This window comes from Bombyx mandarina, chromosome 18 (assembly GCF_030267445.1).
Source record: "Bombyx mandarina strain Sakado chromosome 18, ASM3026744v2".
In the NCBI taxonomy this organism is placed as follows: domain Eukaryota; kingdom Metazoa; phylum Arthropoda; class Insecta; order Lepidoptera; family Bombycidae; genus Bombyx; species Bombyx mandarina.
Genome location: NC_143224.1, coordinates 3,719,220 through 3,747,133, shown reverse-complemented (window position 1 = coordinate 3,747,133; position 27,914 = coordinate 3,719,220). Strand labels below are relative to the sequence as shown.

Here is a 27,914-nt window from a genome sequence, read left to right as displayed (position 1 = left end):
CCTTGCTCAGATAATGGCCCTGCATGATGTAAGATGGCTCTGTATGCCATGAATGTTGAATATTTTTCAAATTATTTAGCCTATAAATGTTTAATTTATGGTCTCCGCTGCTTTGTAGCAGACGTCCGGCCTATACTCGCATCGAAATCATTGCAGGCAGACATCTATTTTCCTTAGTAAATACACATGTTAACTAAACTGTAACCATAGAATATGTATGGTCTTTCACGATTTTTCTTATTACGCCGAATCAGTCAGTGGTTCCGGTTTGAAAACACCAAGGACACGTTTGAAAGGAAACAATGAATTATCAAAATAAAATTTTATTTTTTACAGAAAGTACACTTCTAAAATTACAGAGTTACAAACACGTAAAAGTTAAAAGTAATGACATTTGCTCTGCTATTACTTTCTATTAAGGCACAGGTGTTTAATGTGAGAACAGATCTGAGAGTAACAAGAAAAAACCTTACGTAATACACATTTTGATATAAATTATTGACCAAATCTTCGTTGCGACTAAAATGAGACCAATTTGTCCAAGATAATGTGTACTAAGTTTTATTTGTTGATGACAACATTCATTGTTTTTCAAATCGATATTACTACAACAATAAAGAGTTAATCCAATTTTTTTTTTTAATTACAGTATAATCCAAAAATACATAGAAAAAAGCTCTGTCGATGCAGTGTTGCCAATAAAAATAAAAAGGGTATCGTTATTGGAAAAACTGATTTGAGTACTAAAAAAGTATAAGTTAAAAATCTAGGCAAAATTTTGTGATAAAAGATTATAAGATATTTTAAGAATTAACACAAAATCATCCACTTAAAATAGTGAACGAATGTAATCAATAAATTTGAATAAAACTTCAAAAAACAAAGTTTGAGTTAACACTCAACAAAATAGGATAATTTTATATGAACGGCCAAAACGAAATTAAACATTTAAAAAAAACTGGCAAATAGCTTACAATATGTTTGTCTTAATCCTACATTTTGGCTAATTCACAGCTATGAAAAGAATCAAACTTATTATTAAAATACTCCATATTATTATGGAAGACGACGAAATTATATCTATCAAAAAAATACATTTTGATTCTTTTCTAATCAGTCAATAATATTGAGGTACAGAAAACGATTGGTGGAAATTTTGTTAAATGATTCGTTTGAATGACGCGAATATTTGATTGATGAAAAACTGTAAAATTCATATGTTCCTTTTAAACACATTTTATATTTAATGTTTTTATACTTAAAGCTTACAATGTGAATCTGCCAATTTTCTTTCAGAACGCTACAGATAAACACGTACTCATCCGAATTGTTTATGACATGTATGAATTAAGAATTACTTCAATAATTTAATTCAAACTAAAAAAGTTTCAAATTAAAAATATCAGCTCGTATAGGAAATTAATAATAGAGATTTACAAGATTTCCTTCAAATTGTTTACATTTCAAACAGTTGCTTTGTTATTTATTTCTACTTTCAAATACAATTATTCTTGTTACATAACAAATTTTTAAAGATAAAAAGGCACATCAAATCACTTGTTACGTCTCTTGAAATCGAATGATTTAAAACTCATTCAGTAATAAAAATGACTTACACACATTTATGTACTTATTACAATTATTGTATTGTTCTTAGATGTTAATGAATTTATCTTATTGTAGATAATCGGGTTTTAAAATTTTCGTTTCTTTATTAGAATAATGTGACAAAAAAGCACGGCATCAAAGTTGTCCCTGGACAATTTTCAAGCAGGAATGCAGCTCGTCGCTGTCACAGATCATTTCCTGCAGTTTATCTTGAACGTCGATCAGCAAGTCTTTCTCGAAGTTTCCTTTCTTTAAGGCCGTCAAACAGAAGTTCGTCAACGCTTTGAAACACTGTTTCCTGTGAGCGTTGTGGGGCTGATTGTCCCAAACCGGAGTCGATTTCACGTAGTTCCACGAGAGGAAGACGTAGTGCAATACGGATTCCCAATGCTGGGACTCCACAAGAACTTTTCCCTGATCAATGACGCATTTCTTAAACGCTGCCAAATGTGTGGACACCCTGGAGTACGCTGGGGAGTCAGTCTTCGATGTGAGGCGCGATGTAGGCAGACTTTTGAAGATGTTAGACTTCAGATATGACAGTTTCTCGTCCAACGGACTTAAATCCGGCAGAGGCATTTCCCTTCTTAGCTCTTGTTCAACCTCAGGATGTTTGTAAGTTATGTTCTTTATGATGTGTATCAGTTGCGTGGGACTTAAACCCTTAAGAGCTGTGTCAATTGGGCCTCTGTACTCCTTGTCCAAAACCTTTTCAACTCTCGACCTCTTCATGGGTGGAGTGTTCTTGATTGAGCATTCTTGATTGTTTAATTTGAACTTCTGTGGCGTGCTAATATCGCTGAAGTCGATTTTCTCTGGTGTTAATGGGATTCTCTCGGTTTCTCCCATTAGCAGACGCTTGCGCGGTGTGGATCGTAACGTGACTCCTAGTTTGGGAGGGGAAACACGTCCTGGTGTGATTTTAGGAGGAGTACGAACGGAGGAGTGGAAGGAAGAGTTGCGTTTTATGTCGATCTCTGGAGACCACGTTACTGGCAGTCGCTTGCGACCTGAAATTAATACAGTAGTGCTCTTAATAAATTATGAAGTCTATGGATTTCTCTTCATATCAATCAATTAGTAATTCAATAAAAATTATTATCTATTTTTTTTATTGACTTTTGTAGGTAGACGAGCATACGGCCCACCTGATGGTAAGTGGTTACCGTCGGCCATGGACGTCAGCAATGCCAGGGGCAGAGCCAAGCCACTGCCATCCGCATATTATGTTAGTAAAAGAATTTTATCTAACTCGGCAATTCTTAACTTAATTTGTTACTTTTTTGGAATCAATTCGAATAAATAATACAGAAAACTGTTCAAAGTGCTTTCAGGTGAGGAAAAGTTGCACGCGTCCCCTTCGGAAACAACGTCAATACACAATGTCAAAGACACAATGTCAGGGACACAGCCATGTCGCTACAGTAAACATATTATTGCATATGCATATCGGGTGTCGACACGTTACGTCACGTCGCGTTTTAACAATGTGTTTCCGCTTTAAGATTAATAAGAATACCATCACCTCTCTGCTGTATAAGTTGCTCGTCGGGCGACGGAGCCGGACTGAGGTAGCCTGCAGGCAGCGCTGGGGACAGGTCCCTTGTGTTGGTGAGGGTCTGCAGCGGAGTCACCCGCAGCCGGTCCAAGAAGCCCGGGATCTCGGCGAGCGCGGCTCGCGTGGTGCGCCGCCCCCCTTCCGGTGTCACCGCGCCTTCCATTGGCGCTGTTGCTGCTAATCAAGTTTTACTTTGTTTATTATTAAACCTTTTAGAAAAGGGCCAAAAATAGAACTATGACGGTTCCGAGTTGTTCTTAATTTAAATAGCACCAAATATTATTTTAATAATGAATACATAATGAATTTATTTAATTAACTAACATAGGCGATTTTTTTGTTGTTTATTTAAATAAGGAATGACACCGAAAGTTTTCTAATCTTCATTCAGAACGTACCTTAATGATATTTAATATCATAAATGAAGGTACTTTAGAACATAATTTTGGTTCTACCGCACCCTTTTTTAATGGGATCTTTATAATGGGGAATAACCTTCTCAAAAATTGCTTTTACGATTTTATATCTATTTTACTTTGTATATTTTAAAGCTCTTTATATTATTATGGTGTTCATTTAAAAAGTGAGGGCATTTTCAGAAATGAATTGAAGCAATTAATTGATAAGTAACAAAAAACCTTAATATACTGATATCAAGCGGGCACAATTTGATGGGGGTGCGTGCGAGTATCATATATTTATAGGTCTTTTTTTCTTTCGGGCCGGTGGTTCGGCTTCGGACCACCTACGAGGTCCCCGCGCCTAAGGGGCGCGCGGAGTATGTGGCCGTTATGGGACTTGACCATCTGCAGATGTTGTGGAGCCTAAGAGGCTATTTCAACTTCACGCGGACCCATAGGTGAAGCTCACAGACTTAACCTGAAAGAATTGCTAAGTCGTGCTTCGCTGAATCTACTACCGGATCGGAATCGCGACCCACTGAGAAGATCCGGCGAGAAACTCAGTGGGGTGTGTCTATGAGCTAGTTCGCACGTCGAATGCTTCATCGGAGTCGACGGGTTCGATTTAACCATTTGCGGTCCTAGGACTAATATACGAATAAACTATATGTCTAATACGTTTGGTCTCTGGACCTCAAAGGATTAAGCTTTATTCATTTAATTTCTAACGTTTCAAAAAGTTTGCTAGCGATTATTGATGGTGGAAAAATTACAAATATTTTTTTAAAGAGCGTCTATGGACTTCTCAATCGCGTCAAAATTACTAAAAATAAAACATTCAAAAAGAATAATGAAATAACGTACCGATTATTTGTCGATGATATCTCCTTGAGGAATTTAACGAATATTTCAAGAGAGCGTGTCTATTCACTAATAAAGCAGGATACTATACTAACAGTGGTGGCTAACTTAACATTTATATTTAAGGTTACAGGTTACATTGAAGACTAAATAAATAAAATTTAATGCTCCCTAATTAGTTAATCGTACCTAATAATGAACAAATGGTTTAAGAGATTTCCAAAATGGCCTGATAGAAAAACATGCTAATGGTAACACAGTTATATACTTAATTACTTTTGTTTGTATTTATTCGATTGTTGTAAATAAAGTTGATTTTAATAATATTTAAGTATGTTTGTTTAAATGAATATCGATTTTAATTAAGTTAATTAAATAACAAACTAGTTTTAATTAAAATAGGCCTTTAAACAGGATTATCGGAGCTTTTAAAACGTCTTGACTTAAATGCTGCGTTTCGCTGCTACTGCTGCTAGGTGAAGGAATAACATCGTGTAATAAAAATGAAACCCACAAAATTATAATTTGCGTAATTACTGGTGGTAGGACGTCTTGTGAGTCCGCACGGGTAGGTACCACCAACCTGCCTATTTCTGCCGTGAAGCAGTAATGCGTTTCAATTTGAAGGGCGGGGCAGCCGTTGCACTGTTTATCAAGCTTTCTTGTGCATTCTAGTATTTTATTGGCTCTATATGTATACGAGTTTATCCTGATTGCTTTACCACAGATTCAGAGTTCAAATCGCGGTCTTATACCCAAAAGATCGTCCAGTGTCGAAAAGTCGGTGTAACATCTTTACAACCGCTCTACCAATATCGTTGTTGCAGTTACATATTTAGAAAAACCCCTCCTGGCTGAGCCTTTGCTCGCCCACCTGTCCTGGTGAAACTGGAAAGGCCTCCGGCCCACCAGTAATCCTTCAATCATAAAAAAAAAAAAAAAAAAAAAAATTTAGAAAACTTATTCTCTATTAAAACTAGATTTACGGTTTAAATCTCGTCTTTATTATTTTTATTATAAGATTTCCGACGTTACCGTGATCCTATTTTGTAGACGGTAATTGGTACAAAATTAAAAATTTCGATGAATAGCACCTTAGTTGTCAGTAAGTAAAAATAGTTTCATATCTTCAAATCGCGAAAACTGAATAAAATACTATGATTAAGTTGGTTAGTAAGTTGAAGCAAGTTAGTAGACATACTTTTTTTTCCGGTTTTTTTTCAGTAGATATTCTTATCTCATGTTTTGTTGTTGGTATATTGCAGTATACTATTATACTCTCAGATGCATGGAGCGTTCATATGAATGGTATCATAAGTAATGGGTTTATATACATTACATTATTGACATCTATGGGCTCCAGTAACCACTTAACACCAAATGGGAAGTAAGCTTATTCCACTGTCAGCATTAAAATATACCTCTTCTATATTTCAGACATGGGGCCAGAGTGCGGTACATTGCTCTGTAAGTGTTACATTGCAAAAAGAGGAACCACTCTTGTTTATTTTTAAGTTGAAGTGAAACCACTATGTCTTGCTTTTCAAGGACCAACGAGAAGAGCACATACATATATTTATACATATTATTGCTCTTTAGACTCTTTATACTATACATATTATTTCTGTATTGATCTTTAGACACTCACTTAAATTTATCTTTTTCTTTTAGTCTTAGCTTAATGTGGAGCAAGAGTTGTCTGTGTGAGAGGATTACCATCGAGCACTGTGTCTTGGAGGTCCGGTCCCCTTGATCTTACACTATTTCTTCGGCAAATAGCCTATGCTGTATGGTTACTATTATTACATTCATGACTGCAGTTACCATACTCCCCCAAAAAATTAAAATGAAGGGAAATCTCTATCTTTTTTTCATAGAGATTCATGCTATACTTTGAAATGTATTATTCTTGTGTAATGAAAAAATATACAGTTAATTTTCTGCATTGATACTATATTTTGACTATATTTTTATATTAAAAGACAAGTCTTCAAAGCACTTGATTTATCTTATCCTATTTAGGTAAATATTTATTTCTTCTTAAATAATCTTAACAACCTTAACACTTAAGAAAATGTTGGCTTTTGGCTTATTGGGCTAAAAATGCAAACATAATTAATTTTATTATACTTAATAATATCATCATGTGCACATTTTTAAAGTCCCTTCTTTAAGTTTCATCATAGCCACTCCCTTTTCAGTGACAATTCAATTTAAGGTATCTTAAGAATAATATATATCTCACATATCTTAAGAATGTATGATATCAACAATATAACGTTTTCACTGTTGCTTTTTGTGAACATTACTGGGGTTATTTCGATTTGAGAATTGAAAGATCTATCTATCTCTTAGGTTTATGGCGTTTTCCTTTTAGATTTCGCCAATGTCAAGTGTATATAATACTCTGCTTTCTATAGCGGGCTTCGTGAACGAGCAAGGTCACAGATATTCACTAAGAATTAAGTGAGTAGCTAAGAATGTTTGATGACAGGATCTCTGTTGGTTTACCTAAAACAAATAAGACGCACACAATATATATACAGGGGTTAGTTCGATAAAAGACAGACAAACTACAGCTTAATGTTATTTTGGTTAATGAATGAACTAAGAATATAAACGAAAGGAGAGTTGACAAGGGAAAGAAGAGATTTGAGATCAATGGGGCGAGGAATATCAGGAGGAAGGAGATCATAGAGGGAGGAAGATAGACGAGGACAACTGAAAAACATGTGATTTGGAGAGCCTTCGTCAAGACCACATTCGCAAATAGAACTATCCCTGATATGAAGTTTAGCCAGGTGGACGGGGGTACACGTATGGCCTAGCCTTAATCTACAGATCGTACTTGTAACGCGTTTATGTAAATCTTTGAAGTTGCAGAACCAAGGTCGGGGAGGAATAAAGCCTTGAATATCAGCGTAGTGTTTACCTTTATAAAAACTAGTCTTTTGCCAGCAAGAATTCCAAGAAGAAAGCAATCGTTGTTTAGCTATTGGGATTAAATCATTAGAATAAATTCTGTAATGATCCATACAGCCAGTTGTTGTGGCATCTTTGGCACAAAGATCTGCAGTTTCATTACCTAAAATGCCACTGTGGCCAGGCAACCAAGCAAGGACAACTTCAATGTTTTTAGAATGGCAGCTGAAAAGTAAATTTTTAATTTTAAGTATGTAAGGAAATTTAGATTTAGATTTAAATTGGTTAGCAACGATAGCCTGTAAACAACTCTTAGAATCAGTAAGAATAACAGATTTATTTAGTTTATGGGACTCAATGAATGATAGTGCTTCCAGAATAGCTATGGACTCACCAGAGAAGACTGAAGCTTGAGGGGGGCATTTAAAATTGAGAATCATATTGTATTTGGGAATCCAGACAGCGGAGCCAACACAACCCTGGTCTGACAACTTAGAAGCATCAGTGTAAATGATGAGCCAATCGGGCCAATGCTTGGCAATGTATCTATTTAACTGGGAATTTGCAGAATTACATTTTTTTTCTATGCCGAGATCTAAAAGAACTTGAGGCTGGAAGATAAGAGCCTTAAAAGAGATGTCGAAAAGAGGAAATTTTTGATACTGAAATACAGGACAAGGAAGGCAGAGATAGCTGACAAAACTATTGAAAAGGCAGGGATAATCCTTGTGGTACCAATATTTATTAGAAGAGATAAAATCAGAAAGGATATGAAGTTTAGAGATAAGAGGATGATAAGGGGATTGAATGACTTTAGAAAGGAACCGGTCAGATAAGTATTGTCTTCTAAGGAATAAGGGAGCATCGCCGCATTCTACCTGAAGAGCATTAATAGGTGACGATTTCATAGCTCCACAGATTAATCTCAGACATTTAGATTGAAGTTTGTCAAGGGAACTCATAGCAGATTTGTTACAAGGTTCCAGAAGGAAAGTGCCATAGTCTAAGTGACTACGTACTAAGGCGTTATACATAAGTTTTTGAGTATAGGGGTGACAGCCCCACCAGACACCAGATAAGGAACGCAAAATGTTAATATTTTTTTCACATTTTTTAACAATATGATTAATATGATGGACACCAGTTAATCTAGAATCTAATACAACACCAAGAAATTTCACATTGTCTACAACCGAAAAATTATGTTGATCATAAGATATTGAAACGTTAGGACAAGATCTGGACCGAGAGAAAACAACCACTTTGCTTTTAGGAATAGATAGGGACAGACCGTGGTCTGAGAGCCAGTCTTGGAGATAGCCTATACCTGAATTTAGGCGAGAAGAGGCCTCATCAATATTCTTAGAAGAAACATAGAGTGCGAGATCATCAGCATATTGTAGAACTTGACAAAAGGAATTAACCGAAAGCTCCAAATCGTACGTATAAATACTGTAAAGTAACGGGCTGAGGACTGACCCTTGGGGGAGCCCCTTCCACAGCTGTCTGGGAGAGGAAGAATAATTTGGAGCACGAATATATACGAATCTAGGAGACAGGAGATTAAAAATTATGTTTACAATCTTCACAGGAATACTCAGCTGGAGCATTTTCTGCCTGAGCACTGGAAGAAGAACATTGTCATACGCAGATGATATGTCCAGAAAAACACCTACTAAAGACTCATTTTTAGAGAAGGAAATACGAACGTCTGTTAGAAATATGCTTAAACTATCCATAGTACTAAAACCTTTTCGGAATCCAAACTGAGATTTAGCTAATATGTTTCTATTTTCCACAATCCATTCCAAACGATTCTTGATTAAATGTTCCAATATCTTAGCCATTGTACAGGACAAAGCGATTGGCCGATAGCTAGAAGGGTCAGAGCTGGGCTTTCCAGGTTTTAAAATAGGGATGATAATCTGAGTCCTCCATTCGTCAGGTGGAGTTCCAGATAAAAAGATATTATTAAGAATGGAAAGGAATACCCGTTTTACAGAGTTACTGCTTTTGGAAATAAAAGAGTATGGAATCCCGTCAATTCCTGGGGATGAATCACTTAAACCCTCCAAGACAGCTGAAAGTTCCTCCCAAGAAAAAGGAGACTCAAAATCATCAGTAGAATTAGAGGAAAAAGCGGAGGGAAAGGTTTCTTCCAAGCAAGGTACAGAGGGAGGAGCTAACCTACAAGAAAAATGTTCAATCCAGTCAGAAGGATCGTTAGATGAGATGACAAGAGCAGGAACAGAGCAGCGATATCGTCTCATATTCTTCCAGACTTTAGAAGGGGGAGTAATAGGAGAAAGCTCCTCGCAAAAACGCAACCAACCAAATCTTTTCTTTTCTGATAAAAGCCTTACAGTCTTGGCAGCAATTCTCTGGTAAGAGATGAAATTTTCCGAGCTCATCGCAACCGAATAAGCATTCTCTGCCTCTGATCTGCTCTGGCAAGCTTGAGTGCACTCCGAATCCCACCACGGAGGAGAAGGGATTTTACATCTAACAGTGTTTTTGAGAGGTATAGAATTAGCAGCAGAAGAAAGAAGAGCGTTTCTGAAAATTAGGTAAGAAGAAAGGACATTGACAGGGTTAATCAAAGGAATATTCATTATCTCTTGATCTAAATGAGATCTGAATTGAGACCAATCAGCTCTGTGAATATTAAATTTTAAGAGAGGTGGAAGGGAAGCAGTAGGAATAGAATGAAGGGAATCAGGAATTGACAGAATGATAGTAAAGTGATCACTACCGTGAGTGGAAGAAAGGACAGACCAGGAGAGGCTAGAAGCCAAGGAAGGAGAAGTTAAGGAAAGGTCCACAGCAGTCTTTGGATTCTGAGATGGAGGAACTCTGCGAGTAGGGGACCCGTCATTCAGTAAACACAAATCTAGTTCATCACAGAGATCAAGAAAAGGAAAAGAAATAGAATCACAGTAATAACAACCCCAAGATGTATGGTGAATATTAAAATCACCAAGAATAAGGATAGGTGGAGGAAGACTTGTAATAATAGTTTTTAATTCAGAGAGAATAGCTAAGTTAGGTTCAGGGATGTAGATGGAGAGGAAAGAAATATTATTAGCACTAACAGCAACAGCAAAAATGCTATTACTGTGGGAAGGAAGGGAGAGTTGTTTAAATATCACATTTCTGGATACTAAAATAGCAGAGCCAGCATAACCATCTGATCTATCGTCCCGGAGACATGAGAAACCCGGGATCCTAAAGTTGGATCCAGGCTTAAGCCATGTCTCCTGGACAGCAAAGATAGAAGGTTTGTATTTGTTAATAAGAGTGATGATATCATTCTTCTTGTGACGAATGCTGTGACAATTCCATTGTAGGAATTTGGGCATTTTTAATAATTTTATTAAGCTCAGTAAGTTTAGACATGACATTGTTCGGTAGTTCAAAGTCCCCAAAACGGGAAAATATATTCAAAATTGTAGACAGTAAGAGTTCCAGGAAATTGTCATTGGGAGATACATCATCTGAAGGATAGGCACTCCCATTAGGGAGACTAGAAGGGGGAGTAATAACGATTGCTTGATGAGCTTGCCTATCATAACCTGGACTGGATGCCGGAGCTGGAGGGGATTTTTGTGTACAGTAAGTGCGACGGTACGAGACTGAATTGGATATGGCTTGGGTGTGTGGAGAAGGTTGGGTTAGGGTTTGGGAAGATTGAGTGGGAAAAAGGGGGGAGGCGTACGAGAAATGTCTGCAAAAGATCTTCTAACTTGTGGGAACCTGATTGCTGCTTCGTTGTATGAAATGTTCTCTTGTGACATCACCAGTTTGATAGATTTCTGTCTAGAATATTCAGGGCAAGATGTATCTATGGCTTTATGGTTACCAGAGCAAAACAAACAGGTAGGTATCGGAGATAAACTATTACATTCAATGCCAGAGTGAGATTTCGCACAGATAAAACAACGCGCATTTGACCGGCATTGCGTAGCAACATGTCCAAATCTGCAGCAATTATTACATTGAATAGTTGGTAAAATATATGTCTGAACTGGGAGGGAATTGAAAAAGCAGTAAACCCTATCAGGAAGCTTTTGGCCAATAAATGTAAGGACAACTGTCGGAGTAGGAGTCCAAATAGGAGTGTTGTTTTCAATTGATTTTTTATTGAGTCGTCGGGCTCTGATGACACGTCCAAAACCATCAGGAACTTCAATGGAAGAAACTAATTCTTCTAAGGTCCACTCTACGGGAACGCCTCTTACAATACCCATGCGAGTCACATTATAAGAAGGTATAACGGCATTGTATTTGGCTGCGGCAAGACCTGGGTGATCTAGGAAGGAATTTGCGGCAACAGCAGTTTTAAATTGGACTGAGACTCGGTTTCGGCCGATACGTTTAACACCATCTATAGCAACGTCCTTGATATTGTTGTGATGTAAAAAGTGACCGAACTTAATTGGGCGAAGCGAAGAACTAGACGAAATCTCACAATCTTTACTTACGTGGATTAAAAAAGGAGCAACATCCTGATCCAAATACCGTTTTCTGTTGCCCTCAAACTCTGGTAGAGTGTATACAGACTGAACAGATCCGATAACTTGCGCGACTGTATTTTTTTTTTGAGGTAAAGAATAATCAGTATTTGGGGGAGTTTGTCTTTTTCTTGAAGGATGTAGTGACTCCGTGTCCATTGGGATTGGAGAGTTAGATGGGTCAAGGATATAACCTCCCCCGGGATCGGGGGGGTCGACGCCGTTCATAATTACACTATTTACACTAAACTACTATATTATAATACTTACAAATAAGACAACACACTTATATAAACACAAAACTAATAATTAGTTAATCAACAAGGAATGGAACCCAATAAAACACCCGAGAATTATATAAATAACCAAAACACTTGCTTCGATCACTCAACCTAGGTACCTTCCTCTTCCAATTGAAAGATCAAACAAGGAATATAACGTGATCCTAATTAAAGTCTTTCAATTTATTTCATCTGATGAAAAACATTTATATTTAGTTATAGTTCACTATTCTAGATTTCTAAACAGTACGAAGCTTTGCAGTAGTTCTATAAACACTGACTTTCTCAGATCAACATATCTAAATCATACACAAGTTTGAGATTCGTTTATAAAAGCTATTACACACACAGTTGACGCCATTAAATGTATTTTTCTTACCTTAGTTGTCAAATACTGAATTTCTTCTCGAATTGAAAAACTAAATCAAAACTTACAACAGTAATTCAAATTAAGAGACAAACAACAAAATTGGCGCAAAAATTGACAAATGACAGATGCAGTGGCAATGTCACGGATCGGCATGCAGCAACGGTCACCAACGTTTTTTTTTTACTGTTAATGAGTCGGTGCGCATATTGTGAATATTCACCGGTCCGATAAGATTCCGATGCTTGCCGGAAGGATTCCTGCAGGTAGATCTATTTGTTATTGTGATGCCATAGACTATTTCTGTAATACGAGATGAGCCCGTGGTTTCACTCGCGTTAAATCTGGAATTTGAGACTAAGAGAAATTTTTTAATTTCGATTTTTTTTAATATATTTACAATACTATAATATATATAATATAGAATTAAATACTACTATACTATACTACTACATATATTAGTTACGATTCCCATTGAAAATTTTAAGTCAAATGAAACAGCATCGGATTATTTTTCTTATTAATTTGCTTAGATAATAATTTGACTATTCGCTGATGGAGCATAAATTAACAAAATTGGTTTTACTTTTCTCAGTTCATACAACTGTTTACATTAAATCTATAAAATTAAAACGTTCAAAAACTTTGTTATTTTACAAATGGTTATTTAGACAGGTATTTAAAGCGATCTTGCGAAAAAATTTAAGATTGAATGTTTGTGGTTATTTTGAGATTGCATTGCACTAAATTTCTAAAATTTGTTTATGAATACGCTGTTCAGCTTATATCTTAAGGGCCACTTAAAACTTCGAACGAATATCCATTATACTTATAAATTGAGAGTTTTCTTAAAAAGTCAGTCGAAAATAATTAAATTAAATTTTATACTAAATTATTAATTACGATTTTTTTTTTAGTTTTAAGGTACTTAATATCCTTAGTTGATAGTTTAACCATGTTTCGAGGTTCTTTTCGTTTTCAGCAACAACCTATCTTATTTAATCTAATCTAGAGACTTTTTCAAATACCAGCTAAAAATGATGTTGATACCAGGTTTTCAACTATTATATATCACAAGATTCACAAGTCATAGGTGACATGAAATGCGAAGCAGTAAAATATTGAAAATTTATTGAAACTTTGGTTGGCTTTTTAGAGGAACCTAAGAAACACTTTCACAAATATAAAACGATCAATAAGCCAATAATACTGCACGTTTAACCAAGAAGAAACACTGAATTAACAAACATAAAAAAAAACTATAACTTTACTCTTTGTGTTTCCCCAAAAAGACCCCTACGGTGATGTTTTATCTCAATTCATCTAATTCTATTCCATTTTCCTTTAATCCTACAACAGACATGGCTTTGACCTTAAATAAATAAGATTTAGGATGTGGCGTCTATTTCTTTTGTCTTTTTATTGGAGAAACATAGCATCGAATAACAAAAAATCTAGGGTATATGATTAGTTGAAAAATTATTGAGACTATTATTGAAATGCGGTATAGGCTTAGATCCCTTTGCCTTTTCTAATAAGGAAAAATTGTACCAAAAAAATCTATGGTTGAATCTATGAAAGAATTTCGACATTATTTCTCTGTTTTTGTGCGTTTAACTTAGAATAAACAGCAATTTTAAATGAAATCTCTATATTATGAAAATCCATTTAGTTTATGTATTAGACTATTTAGACTATAAAAATTAAAAGACGCAGTAGGTACATAATAAAAATAAAACAATCTATAAATTAGAAAAGGTGACCTGCAATCTGTGACTCGTGAATAAATTTTGTTAAGTTACAAAAAAGTTGAACTTGCTGACATATTTTAAATACAAATGAAAGTGAAGGTTGTAAGAATTAGATACCTACAACTTTGTGAAAGGGCTCCAAGAAGTGTGTCGATTGTAACGAAGTTTGAAGTATCCGCAGTATGTTCTAGATTTGACCGAAATGGGCTCATCTGAAGATTAATAGATATGGAGAGACTTTCTCATGATCTTAACCTAGCATTGGAGGAGAGTAACTGCGGGAGGCAAGAGCGCAGAAAAATAGGGCTTCGACGTCGTACCAGATCAGCGGGGAACCTGCGTGAGTGACGAATTGTTTATTTTTCATTAATTTGTTTACGTGCGCGGCGCATCACAGGTATTGCGTAAATATTTTTACAACAATCCTGCTTAGTGCTGTTAAGTTTGTATTTAATAATGTTTTGTCAAGAAATTGTCATATATATCCAACAAAGTAATATTATTTTAGTATTATAATGAGGTTGATTATCGTAAAATAAACATAGTAAATTTTTTAATCTTCATGTGAAATAAACTATTAAATTTAAAAATATTTTGTAGTATATTATGCAGCATACTTAAATCCACATGGAATAAGTTCTTTTTCAACAATATTTTCCAGTTTTAGGCCCAAATCATGGTATAATAGTATTTTTTAATAACTACTGCATGCCTCGTGTGTTGAAGCCAGTGTTTGTATATTAGTTATGAATTTGAAGATAGCGTTGATGCAGTGATAATTCATTACAACCAAGTAGATCAGAATCGTCAATTAAAAACGTCGCACAAAATAGACAAAACTTAGAACTTATTAAATTTTTTTTTTTACTGATATTATAAATCTAAGTTTGGATGTTTTAATATCGACGCTTGAAAGGCAAACGTGACTAAGCGACAATAACTGATTTGTACATAAATGATAGGCAATAACCATATTCTATGCGCAAAAAATATATATTTCTAGGTCTATTAAAATCATTTCAACCTACAGCTAGATTCCTTAAAATAGATTTTTTTTTCACATATTTCTCATGTATATTTTAAATGAATTTCAATTTTAAATTAGTCTACTGTAAAGTTCACGCATTGTCGCTTAGTCACTTTTGCCTTTCAAGCGTCGATATTGACAAAATTATTGATTTTGTATAAAGCTTACAACTTAGATTAAAATATAAGATCTGGTCTTTCTGTTTGATTGTTTCTGAATTACAAATTTAATGTTAGTGAAAACACAGGGTACTTTATTATTCTTCAAGCCAGGGGTGCTGTTACACCATTCACCTATGTGGATAATGGAAAAAATATAGATTCATAACATATTTCATAGTACATAATTCAATTTCTGGATTATTGGTATATGGAGTATTTTACATGTTTACATTTTTTTTATTGCTTAGATGTGTGGACGATCTCACAGCCCACCTGTTGTTAAGTGGTTACTGGAGCCCATAGACATTTACAACGTAAATGCGCCACCCACCTTGAGATAAGTTACAACGGCTGTCCCATCCTTCAAACCGAAATGCATTACTGCTTCACGGCAGAAATAGGCAGGGTGGTGGTACCTACCTTTGCGGACTCAAGAGATCCTACCATCAGTGAAACATTATTATATTATAAATGTCGCCTTAATTTTATGGAGTCTGCTAATATAAACTGTGTCTCCTTTCAGCAGCAGCAGTAACAGTGAGCATTGTCGAAGATGGCAGCTCAAGTAGTCCACCACAGGCCCCACTGATAACTCAGCCTCTCTCGGACTCTGATGACCCTCAACTGAATCTACACAAGTCTTCCACAATGAAATCTCGTCAGTATTGCCAGATTGGCAACTTTGAGTCTGATTCTTTCAATGAGAACTTCTCTCCAACCCGTCCTGCAAATGCAAGAAGGAAAAGGAAGTATAAGAAAATGCCAGTGGAATATGCGGATGGGAAAATGTCACCATCACTTGAAATATTAAGTGTGACAACAGAGGTATGTTTATAAGATTTTTCTATTTAATTTACTATGAATTATAAATGGGATTTATAGTTGAAACAAATATGGTGTTGCTCTGAAAACAAAGATTTTATTATTTTAATAACTTACAATTACAACTTAATAACATACACAACAGTAATAAACAGTGCATTCACATTATAGGTATCTCACCTGAAAACAAAGAAACGACATTTAATTTATAATAAATAAAATATAATAAATAAATTAATAATAAAATCAATAAAAAATTTACAAAAGAAAATTACTAGTTTTTAAAGCTGAAAAATATCTGAATTTTCAATTATTTTGTTATTAAGTGTATAAAATATATTGGAAAATATGCTTTCACATCTTTACATATCCAACTCCTAAATCTATCATTAGACTTCTTCAGCCCTAACACTAGGAGCAGGCTTAGGAACCCTGGCAGCCATACTTGTTGAAAAAGGCAAAGAGTTTGATGTGCAATTTGACACTGCCCCATGAGTATTTCACTGGATTTTCTTAGTGGGTCGCAATTCCGATTCAATAGTAGACCCATTCGTGGAGCAGTTGCCCTTAAGTTTTCAGGTCTCTCCGGAGGCGCTCAGGTAGTTGTTAGCAAATGCAAACCCTCCCGGCTGAACTCATGTTCACCCATCTATCCTGCTGAAACTGGAAAGGGCTTTGGGCAACAATCATACTTTCCACTTCGATAAAGCGGCACGACACGAGAACCCTCTCATCGTGGCCGCCGGTAACTACATTCCCGATCCTGCGGACAGAATGGAAAGCAGTCGACGTCGCCCCAAGCACGTCATTTCGGATCCTCCCGATTCACTAACGGTGCTCTTAGGTACCTCGAGCACCGGTCATCCTTCTCGTCGAACCCGTCGCTTGCTCATCGCAGGGCTCGACGAGTAAATTAACCCTTGAACACAGCCCACTGAGTTTCTCGTCGGATCTTCTCAGTGGGTCGCGTTTCCGATCTGGTGGTAGTTTCTGCGAAGCACGGCTCTTACTAGGGTTCGTGTTAGCAACGTCATCAGGTTTGAGCCCCGTGAGCTCACCTACTAGTTAAGGTTACGCTGATATAGCCTCTCAATGCTATCAGTTTAGGTAGGAAAAAAAAATTTTTTTTCTTCATAATTCAACAATGCAATCTAATGGTCCGAATTTATCATTTTACTTATTTTACAGCTCAATCCATTGCCAGGAACCATCACACTACAGAGTCAGGTCGCATCCTCAGTGATTCCTGTAAACAAACACAAACTCCTTAAGCCAGAGAGGTATAATGAAATATAGGAAATGTTGAATGAGATATTTGTTCTAGTTGTGCTTTGTGTATTTATGATTGATAATTTACAGGAACGCCTTCTGTGGCAAAAGGAAATGGTCACATCGAGATAAAGATGTCTGTGAAATGAGAGAGAGATCATTCAGTGGGGGATGTTCATCGAAATCTTCATACTTCAAAAGTGATTTGAAAAACAGGAAACATGACACTGATAAGAAGAAAGACTCGATTCTGCAGCCAGGGAAGATAATTCTAAAATCTCCAAATTTGGAAGATGTGAAATCTTCATCTTGTACAAATGCACTCTTTCTACCAAGTAGTTCCAGCTTTAATTTTATATATAAAAACACAGCAAAAGGTTGCACTCCTAATTTCTCTAAAATGACAGGTTATAAAGTAACAACAGATTTACCTCCTGTTTTTGATCCAGTTCTGAACAAAAACAAACTGGATTCAAAATACCATAGGAAAATCAAATTGTTAAATAAAACGCATCCACCGAATACACTAAGAGATCCATTACAATTTGATGACACCTGTGGCATGGAATGTACGGGCAACGAGTCTAGTTCATTGAGCAGTAGTGACTCTGATGGAGTTGTCACAAATGATAGTGACAGGGAAGGTGATGACGAACTCACCGACTGGCCTGGAATCGAAGAACTCAAAGTGTTTAACAAGAGTCTCACTTTCAAAACAACCAAGACTGTAAACAATCATTCCCAGAAATCGATCAGTAACATGCCCCCACCTAAACGCCTCAAAAAGGAGAATCATCTTGTGAAAAGCGGTTGGAGTAAAAACAGACTTAAGAAAAAACGAGCCAAAGTTGACTCCGGAAACGATGATGATGCAGTAATGTCCGATTCAAAAACCATTGTTGACGTTGAAGAAGAGGCAACCTTTAGAGACAACATCCTCCAGCCCCATTCTACATTCTCGAGTTTCAGTGACATTAAAAAAGCCGGCGGGTCCGGTCAGAATGTGAACGAGTCGTTTTTTCAGGCATTTCAGGCGTTTGAGGAAAAATCGGAGGAGCCGCTTAATCAAATGCCGCGAACGGATTTCTCTCTACAGAAAACATCGTCGAGTGATATGAATTTGAGCGAGAAATCTCCACAGAGCGACCATAATAATAGCGAACATTCTATGGGGATATCTTCGGTCGCAGAGGTGAGAGAGATAAGAGCCGGCTGCCGCAGGATACGCGAGGAGCGACCAGGGTTTCTGATCCTCAGCGCTGCGAACGAGCGACTTTCGAAGTTCCTTCAGGATTCTTGCCAAACTGAACTAAAGCTACCGTGTTTAAATGACCCGGAAGAAAAAGAAAAGTTGGCATCGTTAGCCAAATTGTACTCTCTGGAATTACAAGTCGAAATGGGTCGTCCTGTTTTGCGGAAGACAAGGTAGCTATTGAATTGTATGTAACCTTTTCACTAATATTCTAAAATGAGTGTGTTTAGAGCTTTCGTTTTTAGATTTTTAAATCATGTTTCATAGCTAACCGAGCGCTGTCTATTGTTAACGTAATCAATTATATAGCTTGGAACATGCTGCTTGTTTTGTTAAGTTTTACATGAAATCATTACGATAATTAACATAGTTACATTTAGCATCCATTAACCGGCTCCAGTTAATTTTTGTTTATTCCTCGTCAAATTACAGAGTTGTTTTTACCAACAGTAATACGATGCAAGCAGTGCGCGTGGAACATTCTTACAACAATTTCCCTATCGATCACAAGCGCCGTTGTTACCGAGACGAGACCGATGCCAGTCTGAGCCTCAGCGACCAGAACTCTGTCCCGTCAGTCGAGGAGCTGGAGGGTTCGCAGGCGGCGCCCGAGACTCCGAAAGACGACAAATCAGATCGCGCTGAATACACGTTTTCGGAAAGGTTCGTGGAAAACTCATTTTTACATTTACACGCCCTAAAAAAGTGGAATATAACTATGTTCGCCGATGACAACGACCAATAGTCTTGTTTTTTTTTTTTTTTTATGAAAACATCAAACACCCTACTTTCAAAGGGCTGTAACCTGGTTAAATTATTTAGATATATGTATGTTATGTATATGATACATGTTAGATGTTTTGGACATAGACAATTTATTAGATGTGGTTTTGCAAAAATCATTTATACTAACTAAGTAAGTAAGAGTAAGTAAAAATTAAGAAAGGCCATGGATGTTTAAAATTAATTGCTTATACACAATTTTTCTATGTGATATGTGTCGATATTCAAAACCATTAATTTTGTATGAAACTTCCTATGAATCAAAAGAATGAATGACATAATGAAATTATAAATTGTAGTCGCTCTTAGACTCCTAGTTTTGACTAGTTGATGTATATTATAATTAAAGTTAAGACACATTTCTCAAGATTTTGATGTAATATGCATTTAAGGGCTACAATCATATTTTCTAATAAAGACATTGGTATCTATTGCTACTTAATGTTAGGGATTATAGAATTTATTTAGTATATAAGATATTCATGTGTCTAGTTTATAAAAAGTAATTGTCAAACGAAAGTAGTGTATGTGTATAATACAACATTAAGAAAACCATGTGCTGCGGAATGTCCACAAGAAATATATTGGAATAATCATGTTTGATTGAGAAGAGAGTTTATTACTTTAATTAAATATATTTTCAAAATCTACTGGTGTTCTTTCTTGGTGATGGTCGACTATTTGAGACGTATGCGACATGAAGCGTTAAGAAGTGGAGACATGAGTTACTCTGTGAACTGTAGCTGTCTCTTTCTAGCATGTAAAAATCATGCTCTGATTTATATCGTTCTCTTTTTGGTCTTCCAATTACAATGAAATTTGTTGAAAGTATGTAGAAGTACATAACTAAATTACTTTTATTATTGCTAGCGTGAGTGGACGAGCTCACGGTTTAAGCGGGGACTGAAGTCCGTAGACATGAGTTTTTCAGTTTTTACAGTACAACGGCTGCCTGACCTTTGAGCCCTCAAGAGTTCCAACTAGTAAATTAACCCTCAGACACAGCCTACTGAGTTTTTTTTATTGCTTAGATGGGTGGACGAGCTCACAGCCGACCTGGTTTTAAGTGGTTACTGAAGCCCATAGACATCTACAACGTAAATGCGCCACCCACCTTGAGATATAAGTTCTAAGGTCTCAAGTATAGTTACAACGGCTGCCCCACCCTTCAAACCGAAACGCATCACTGCTTCACGGCAGAAATAGGCAGGGTGGTGGTACCTAACCGTGCGGACTCAAGAGGTCCTACAACCAGTAAAAATATATAGAAGTTCCGAACAACATTCGGACCGTCGCTCAGCGGAAGATCTTCCCTTTGTCGTATACCTTCACAAATATTATAGTATACAAAACATTTAACTAGTATAAGCCTAGTATAACTAGCCATTCATACGTAACGTAAAATGCCCAATCGCCCACTATGTTATAGCTTGGTCGCAAACTCATCAGAAACTAACCCTCGCGATAGAGACAGGTGCCTTCATATAATTTAATGTATAAATAATAAAATATTTCACACATTCATCACTTACCATGAATGTTGTTTGTATTTTATTGAAATAAATAAAAAATACATATTGTTTTACTTCAGAAATAATAATATACGTTTTACATTGTATGAGAAATTAACATTATATTTCAATCGACTAGAAAAAGTATTTGGGTATCAAATTAGGAACTAAATAAATCCCTTTGCGCAATGGCAATTTTCCTTATGAATCGTCATTAAAACAAATAGAAATTTAAATAAAATTTTATTAAATAAAATAAAAACATTATGCAAAAGGGATAACAAGATTTATCAACAAATGAGCACCAACATAAAAATAAGAGAATACATCTCACTCCATAGTAGAGAAGTCCCTAAAATGGTTTAATACATTACAATACCGAATTAAGTCTACCAGGTTTACTGGAATTAAAGAAAACATTGCGATGAAAGAGATAATTGGTTGGTCAAATTTATTTAAAAAAAAAACACCTCTAGGAACTTCTCCACTCTACTCATAACCCTGTTACATTTCATGGAATGACTAACATCTATATAATATTAATAAAATAAACTTTACAAGTATAACAATAACGTATCGTTTACTTAAAATTTGAATTTAAAATGACAAATATTACACCATCATAATAATATGTATAGTGATCATCACAAATCTCGATATATTGTATCTGTGCAGTATAGCAACATTTTTAGTTTTGCTCTGGACAAAATAATCTTAGCATTATTGTAAATATTCAATAAAATTAATTAAATAAGGTATAATAAAAACAACGTACCTAACGGATAATGTCAAGTATTAGTACATTCCATTTATCCTTCATCAGCTTTAGCAAAACTAACGGCATCTATCGGCGTGTAGCAGAAACCTGGCAAAGGACTCGATCGCGCTGCGCTCAGTTCACGGGAAAGAAGTAAACAGTGAATCATCTTTCAATCAACGTGATATGCCACATTTTTCGATAAACCGACAGTAGTAATTGTGTATTTGTATAAATAAAAATGAAAAAAAAAAACGATCGCTTTTGCCAGATCCTTCTATGCGACGATATGCACAAATAAAAACAGAAGCACATAAATACAAGTTAACATCTGATGTCTTTATACAAAACAGCCATAAAACGTGATGATGGATTCTCGCAAATAAAGCGCTGAGTAGTCCATCGTTGGTATTCAGACACTTTTGAAAATTATACGTTCACCAAATAATTCAACAAACTTAGAGAATGCTCTCAATGCCTTTCATTCAGAATTTTTAATATCAAACATTCTCTATAACTAAGCGTTGGCTCTAAACTAATGAACTTGTACAATTGAAGGCATGAGTGGATGAAGGGACTTTTTTCTTCTACCTACGCCGAAAGTTCGGTTTTCGTCCCGCTTTACAGGGAAGAAAGTATAACTTTTCCTCCATGGGTACTGACAAGTGCGCATGCGCGTTAGTGTCTACGTCTGCTCTCACGCACCTAAAATTCTCCGACATTGTTGTGCTCGGGTAATTTGCAATATTGTGTTTAGTGTAAAAGTGAAATAAACAAAAGGCAATAAAATTTAATAGTGAAGTATTAAACAAAGATGAGTTCATCAGACAGTTCTTATTCAATTGGTAAGTAGTTTATTTAAAAATAAAAAAAAAACTGTTAAATTGTATTTTTTATAATAAAAATTAACTAATTGCATCATATGCCCTTCATACACTCATGTCTTTAATTGTAGTTGAGGTAATATTACTTGAGATACGGTTTCGTGGCGTTTGAGGAATTTTTCAATATTTGTTTTTTAATTTAAAGCATTAACCTCATCGGATGTTTTTGTTGTTGTTTTTTTTATTATTGTTATTCGATAGTGCAGATCAAATCGTCGCCTTCTAGTTTTTGTCCGTTTGTAATGGAGACGGTCTTGACGGTACCAGCCTTGGGGGCTTGAACGATCATTTCCATTTTCATAGCGGAGAGCACGGCTATCGGTTGACCCTTCTCGACTTTGTCGCCTTCCTTCACTTTGATAGCTGCGGAATTGACACTGACGTTAGCTACTGTCAAACATCTGTCAACGGTGTCCGAGCGCATTCAAACTCACGAACCCAACGACTTGAGAGAAATATCGGACGCACAATATCAACAGTAAATTCTTACATTAAGAAAGAGTGCACAGAACCTATTAATTTCAATGTTAATAAAATCTTTGTTTTACCTTTAAATTAAAATAGATTGAAATTATTAAAAGAAAAAGCCATGTAATTTTATGTTTATCATTTAAACGCTTTGGTTTATGGACATCGGTAATGCTAAGGGAGGTGGTCTTTACACATTAGGGCTTTTCATGAACTTCGTTTTGAAAAAGTTTTCGTCTTATCTATACTAATATATAAATCTACAGTGGTTTCTACGGATGTTCCGTTATAACTACTGAACCGTGCATCCGATTGACTTGAAACTTGGTATCCATGTAGAAAATACATGTACTTAATGGATAGGCTAATATTTATGAGTGTTGGACTCCCTAATAATGACAATAAATAATAATGTTAATTTTAAATGCACAGCGAAGCGGGCGAGTACGGCTAGTCTTTAATAATACGATTTACTTACTGAGAACAGTTCCGGGCATGGGGGCACCCACTTGATTCTTATCGCCTTTCACCGCCTTCGGGTGGATCTTCATTTCCTAAAAGTTAATTTATTGCTCACATTATTGTGTACATCCATATATATACTTAGAGGTCGATTACAAATGAATTTCAATATTAGAGTTTTTAAAAAAGAGTCTATGAAGAAAAATACAAATAATATAAAACATGTTGATACGAAGTCGGAGTGCGTTGCTGGTTTGTCAGTAAAATCTTTATATACATATACATGTCGGAGACGGTCATTAATTTGGTAGCTAAACGAAACGCGGCACGATACCCGAGAGATGGCAGCACGATTGTGGTATCTGAACCCGGCTAACCACGACAGAGCCTGACGCCATCACACTTACCAACCAGCCTTCTTGAAGAGCGGTGCCTCCGTCCTAAGAACTGTCATTGGTCTTCGTTTGCTAACGTCAAGAGAGGATTTCTAAATTGTTCCAAGACAACAAACGTGATTGGTGCACTCAATATTGCTCTTAGCTCGATCACCTTGTTTGCCCCTACGATGTCTGACGAGGGTGTTAATAATTGTGGCTTCTCGATAGCGATAATATATTTATTGCTTAAATGTTTGGACGAGTTCACAGCCCACCTGGTGTTAAGTGGTTACTGCAGCCCATAGACATCTACGACGTAAATGCGCCACCCACCTTGAGATATCAGTTCTAAGGTCTCAAGTATAGTTACAACGGCCGCCTCATCCTTCAAACCGAAACGCATTACTGCTTCACGGCAAAAATAGGTGGTACCTACCCGTGCAGCCTAACAAGAGGTCCTACCACCAGTAATTACGTAAATTATAATTTTGCGGGTTTCATTTTTATTACACGATGTTATTCCTTCACCGTGGAAATCAATCGTGAACATTTGTTGAGTACGTATTTCATTAGAAAAATTGGTACCCGCCTGAGATTCGAACACCGGCGCATCGCTCAACACGAATGCAACGGACGTCTTATCCGTTAGGCCACGACGACCTCAAGGAGTCATATTCGACGATATGAGTTCAAAGGTCGGGTAGGTACCACACCTACCCGCGCGGACTCACAGGAGGTCCTACCAGCACCAAACAATTTTGCAATCTGCGCATATAAACATAGAGACCAACCTTGCTGGCGTTCTCGTCTCTGATGAAGACTGACCGCAGCTGCCCGTTGAGCTCGAAGAAGACCTCGCGCTCGCCGGCCGCCGTCATGTCCTCCGACACCGCCACCGTCCTGATGTCCAGGGTCTTTCCGCGCTCTATCTTAACCTCGATGGTGTCGCCGACCTGTTCAATAATAAAATAAAAGAAATAAATAAAAAGGGTGCGTGTACTTGTTTATGTACGCGCGTAAGAAGCTATACTTTATTTTTATTAAATTTATTTCTTTTTTTTTAATATTAAATAACAATTTTGTCATTGATATTACTAAAAAATGAATGCTAATAACACTTTTTTTACGAGTGTACATGCGCGAAAGTTCACCTGCGGCTATATTCAGACTCGCCAAGTTACGTCGGTCGTATTGTAATGAGCGATTTAGTGGGCAACTTCATTCTGTTAATTTTGTGTCACGGTCCGCACGCATCGTAAAATTTCACTCTCATAAATTTTTCATAACGCGCCTAAAGAAGTATAAGTTCAAAAAGAAAAATGTGGGGGTGGGCGCGTACTCACCGCGGGGCCGACCAGGAAGGTCTTGGTGTCCAGATGTTTGACGGGCCCGTACTTGTCCCGGAAACGGAAGAAGTCGCTCGCGACCTGCGGGTACATGGCCGCCGACATCACGTCCTCGTCGTTTATCTGTAATGATAAAACCGTCACTTGTATCAACGTCATTTCGGATCCTCCCGATCCACTAACAGTGCTTTTAGGTACCTCAAGCACCGGTCATCCTTCTCGTCGAACCCGTCGCTTGCGACGATGGGCTCGGCGAGTAAACTAACCCACAGACACAGCCCACTGAGTTTCTAGCCGGATCTTCTCAGTGGATCATGTTTCCGATCCAGTGGTAGATTTTGCGAAGCACTGCTCTTGCTAGGGTTAGTGTTAGCAATTTCGTCAGATTTGAGCGCAGTGAGCTCACCTAACACTTAAGGTTATGCTGAAATGGTTTCTCAAGACGATCAGTTTAGGTAGAAAAAAAAGGCTTTTGTTTTAAATGCTTTTGAATCTATACTAATATATAAGTCTACAGTGGTTTTTACGGACGTTTCGTTATAACTACTGAACCATGCATCCGATTGACTTGAAACTTGGTACCTATCCATGTAGAAAATACATGTACTTAATGGATAGGCTAATATTTATATGAGTGTTGGACCCTCTACACCAGTTGCGGGGGCGTTAATGATGAGAATCTTTGTGGGGGTGAGAAATAATAATGTTAATTTTAAACGCCCAGCGAAGCGGACGGGTACAGTTAGTGTACCTATACAGCTGTATAGAGCCGAGGTTTTGTAATCTATTAAAGATAAAACTTTCCGATTCGTTATTACTATGGTTACATATAATTTCCAGTAAATATATAAAATTATAAAACAATTTTGAGTTGAAACGTATTCGACTTACGTCTGGGAAAGATTCTTTAAGTTCACCCTTTAGTTTATCGAAGTTCAGAGAAGGCAATTCTTTTCCGGGACGTCCTTCGATCCTCGGCATGTCTTTCAGAACTTTCGACCTAAAAATAACAATATGTAATTATAAATAAGCACCATATATAATTGAATATGCAATTTCGAAAAGGGCACAAGTCGCATATTTTGTCAAATACGTTTTTTCATATACATGTAGTTTTGAGGCTTACCTACACCCATTTTATAATAATTCCAGTAATTTTCAATTGCTAATTAACACTAAAATATATCTCAAGTTAATGTTTTAAATTTTACACTGCTTTAGAAAATAATCAGTTTTTTTTCATTTCCTGAACATTTTACAATTTTCAGAGATGTGCCCTTTTCGAAATTGCATATTCAATTTGTGTTTTGATTTGGATATTAAACACAGTGGACTAAATAAAAATGGGCTGAGACCTTAACCTCAACTATACTGAGAACCTACCTACCTACAACTATACCTTAGAACTCATATCTCAAGGTGGGTGACGCATTTACGTTGTAGATGTCTACGGGCTCCAGTAACCACTTAACACCAGGTGGGCTGTGAGCTCGTCCACTCATCTAAGCAATAAAATAATAATAAAAAAAACAATAATAAGCGAAGAACTCATTTGAGCAATTCAAGTTTATACTGTATCTCTTAAATTCTATAATAGATACCGTTACAGTATCATTGTGCTCAGTGCGAGTTTATTAACGTTCTCGATAGCGTCAAAGTTAATTGAAATTTGTATGGAGTTGGGACGTTTCGCCTGTTTGCCGCTAGGGGCGCTGTTCCAACGACATACAAATCTCAGGTAACTTTTACGCTATCGAGAACGTTAAAAAACTCGCACTGAGCACACCGGTCGCGTCATCAGGCAGAGCGAGACGCCATTCCATGTTGTTATATTCATAGGCTACATTATCAACTTGACACCGAATGATAGCACTATAGTAGAATTATTTTGTCCGTGCAGTTTGGGTCATAAAAAATCTAAGCGGTGAAGCGAGTATTTCGCTCTCTCTTCCACTTACGAGCCTTATGGACGGGCATAGTGATGCGCATTATTGTTGTCGATAAGGGTTATCGATAGTGTATTTAGTTTTGTCATTTTGTGGGTTAGTGATAAAAATGAAAGAAAAACCACTAATCGAACACTTACAACACATATCGCCGCAGCAAGTTAACGGAACGGCAGAAAGTAACACTTTGTAACTTTTCGGGATTTATTCTTATTTCAGTGAAAATTTTTAACACATTGTTGATAACAACACGTGCAAATATTATTTTGAATAAATTCTGCCATTTTGATACAAAACAAAGGAGTAGCCATTGTGTCACTAAAGAAATTCAGAGAACGAATGCATAAAAACACATTTCTCTTCGACATAATGCACTATAATTTGCAGGTAAGTACAAATGACTCATAACATAATAATGTCTCACCACCCTTCGTATACCGCCCCGCCGCCGTGTACCTGCCTTCGATGACTCATTTGTTTTTATCGATAATGGCGTTGCGCTCGCGCAACATGTTCACCGCCCTATGGGCTATGTTTTATGACCCAAACTGCACGGACAAAATAATTCTACTATAGGCCACTAAATTAA

General features: G+C 36.6%; 3 protein-coding genes, 2 long non-coding RNA genes and 1 pseudogene across 21 annotated transcripts in view; 3 read left to right on the top strand and 3 right to left on the bottom strand.

Moving 5' to 3' along the window:
* LOC149500941 (uncharacterized) overlaps positions 1 to 27,914 on the top strand; it is a 236,014-nt gene that overhangs the window by 38,274 nt on the left and 169,826 nt on the right. The window lies entirely within an intron of this gene.
* On the bottom strand, positions 308 to 12,772 carry LOC114244460 (uncharacterized). Of its 4 annotated transcripts, none has more exons than XM_089734976.1 (3): positions 12,522 to 12,772; positions 3,134 to 3,343; positions 308 to 2,618 (listed from the first exon to the last, which is right to left on the bottom strand). In XM_089734976.1, exons 2-3 carry the CDS (start codon positions 3,327 to 3,329, stop codon positions 1,744 to 1,746), a joined length of 1,071 nt encoding a protein of 356 aa, XP_089591102.1. In that variant the 5' UTR covers positions 3,330 to 3,343; positions 12,522 to 12,772; the 3' UTR covers positions 308 to 1,743. The 4 variants fall into 4 exon arrangements, with proteins under 4 accessions (XP_089591102.1, XP_028032099.2, XP_089591101.1 ...); XM_028176298.2 differs by having other exon boundaries at positions 3,134 to 3,340; XM_089734975.1 differs by lacking the exon at positions 12,522 to 12,772 and adding an exon at positions 4,432 to 5,106.
* LOC149500943 (uncharacterized) lies at positions 5,378 to 6,273 on the top strand. Its single transcript, XR_016324634.1, has 3 exons — positions 5,378 to 5,533; positions 5,866 to 5,895; positions 6,100 to 6,273. It is a non-coding gene; the product is annotated as an uncharacterized LOC149500943 (long non-coding RNA).
* Positions 7,597 to 12,514, bottom strand: LOC149500942 (uncharacterized; annotated as a pseudogene). Its single transcript, XR_016324632.1, has one exon. The product of XR_016324632.1 is annotated as an uncharacterized LOC149500942 (transcript).
* LOC114244375 (uncharacterized) lies at positions 14,074 to 20,222 on the top strand. 8 transcript variants are annotated; one of them, XM_028176164.2, is made up of 5 exons: positions 14,074 to 14,600; positions 15,975 to 16,273; positions 17,459 to 17,550; positions 17,630 to 18,964; positions 19,224 to 20,222. In XM_028176164.2, exons 1-5 carry the CDS (start codon positions 14,489 to 14,491, stop codon positions 19,534 to 19,536), a joined length of 2,151 nt encoding a protein of 716 aa, XP_028031965.2. In that variant the 5' UTR covers positions 14,074 to 14,488; the 3' UTR covers positions 19,537 to 20,222. The 8 variants fall into 8 exon arrangements, with proteins under 8 accessions (XP_028031965.2, XP_089591099.1, XP_089591098.1 ...); XM_089734973.1 differs by having other exon boundaries at positions 17,630 to 18,978; positions 19,242 to 20,222; XM_089734972.1 differs by having other exon boundaries at positions 17,630 to 18,978.
* PCB (Pyruvate carboxylase) overlaps positions 21,313 to 27,914 on the bottom strand; it is a 46,157-nt gene continuing 39,555 nt past the window's right edge. For all 6 annotated transcript variants that reach the window (XM_028176124.2, XM_028176123.2, XM_028176122.2 and 3 more), the window contains 5 exons: positions 26,271 to 26,379; positions 25,377 to 25,502; positions 24,825 to 24,986; positions 23,673 to 23,748; positions 21,313 to 23,089 (listed from right to left, as the gene is read on the bottom strand). In XM_028176124.2, the coding sequence (XP_028031925.2) occupies positions 22,917 to 23,089; positions 23,673 to 23,748; positions 24,825 to 24,986; positions 25,377 to 25,502; positions 26,271 to 26,379 (646 nt within the window). In that variant the 3' untranslated portion in view covers positions 21,313 to 22,916. The remainder of the gene's footprint in view (positions 23,090 to 23,672; positions 23,749 to 24,824; positions 24,987 to 25,376; positions 25,503 to 26,270; positions 26,380 to 27,914) is intronic.

What these genes read in the sequence shown, in the direction of transcription:
- LOC114244460 (XM_089734976.1), bottom strand. Translation starts at nt 3,329, where the DNA reads ATGGAAGGCGCGGTGACACCGGAAGGGGGGCGGCGCACCACGCGAGCC. An exon ending in GCAACTTATACAGCAGAGAG is followed by an intron (nt 2,619 to 3,133) that starts GTGATGGTATTC and finishes TATTAATTTCAG; the next exon opens with GTCGCAAGCGACTGCCAGTA.
- LOC114244375 (XM_028176163.2), top strand. Translation starts at nt 14,489, where the DNA reads ATGGAGAGACTTTCTCATGATCTTAACCTAGCATTGGAGGAGAGTAAC. An exon ending in CAGATCAGCGGGGAACCTGC is followed by an intron (nt 14,601 to 15,971) that starts GTGAGTGACGAA and finishes GTCTCCTTTCAG; the next exon opens with CAGCAGCAGTAACAGTGAGC. An exon ending in AAACTCCTTAAGCCAGAGAG is followed by an intron (nt 17,551 to 17,629) that starts GTATAATGAAAT and finishes GATAATTTACAG; the next exon opens with GAACGCCTTCTGTGGCAAAA.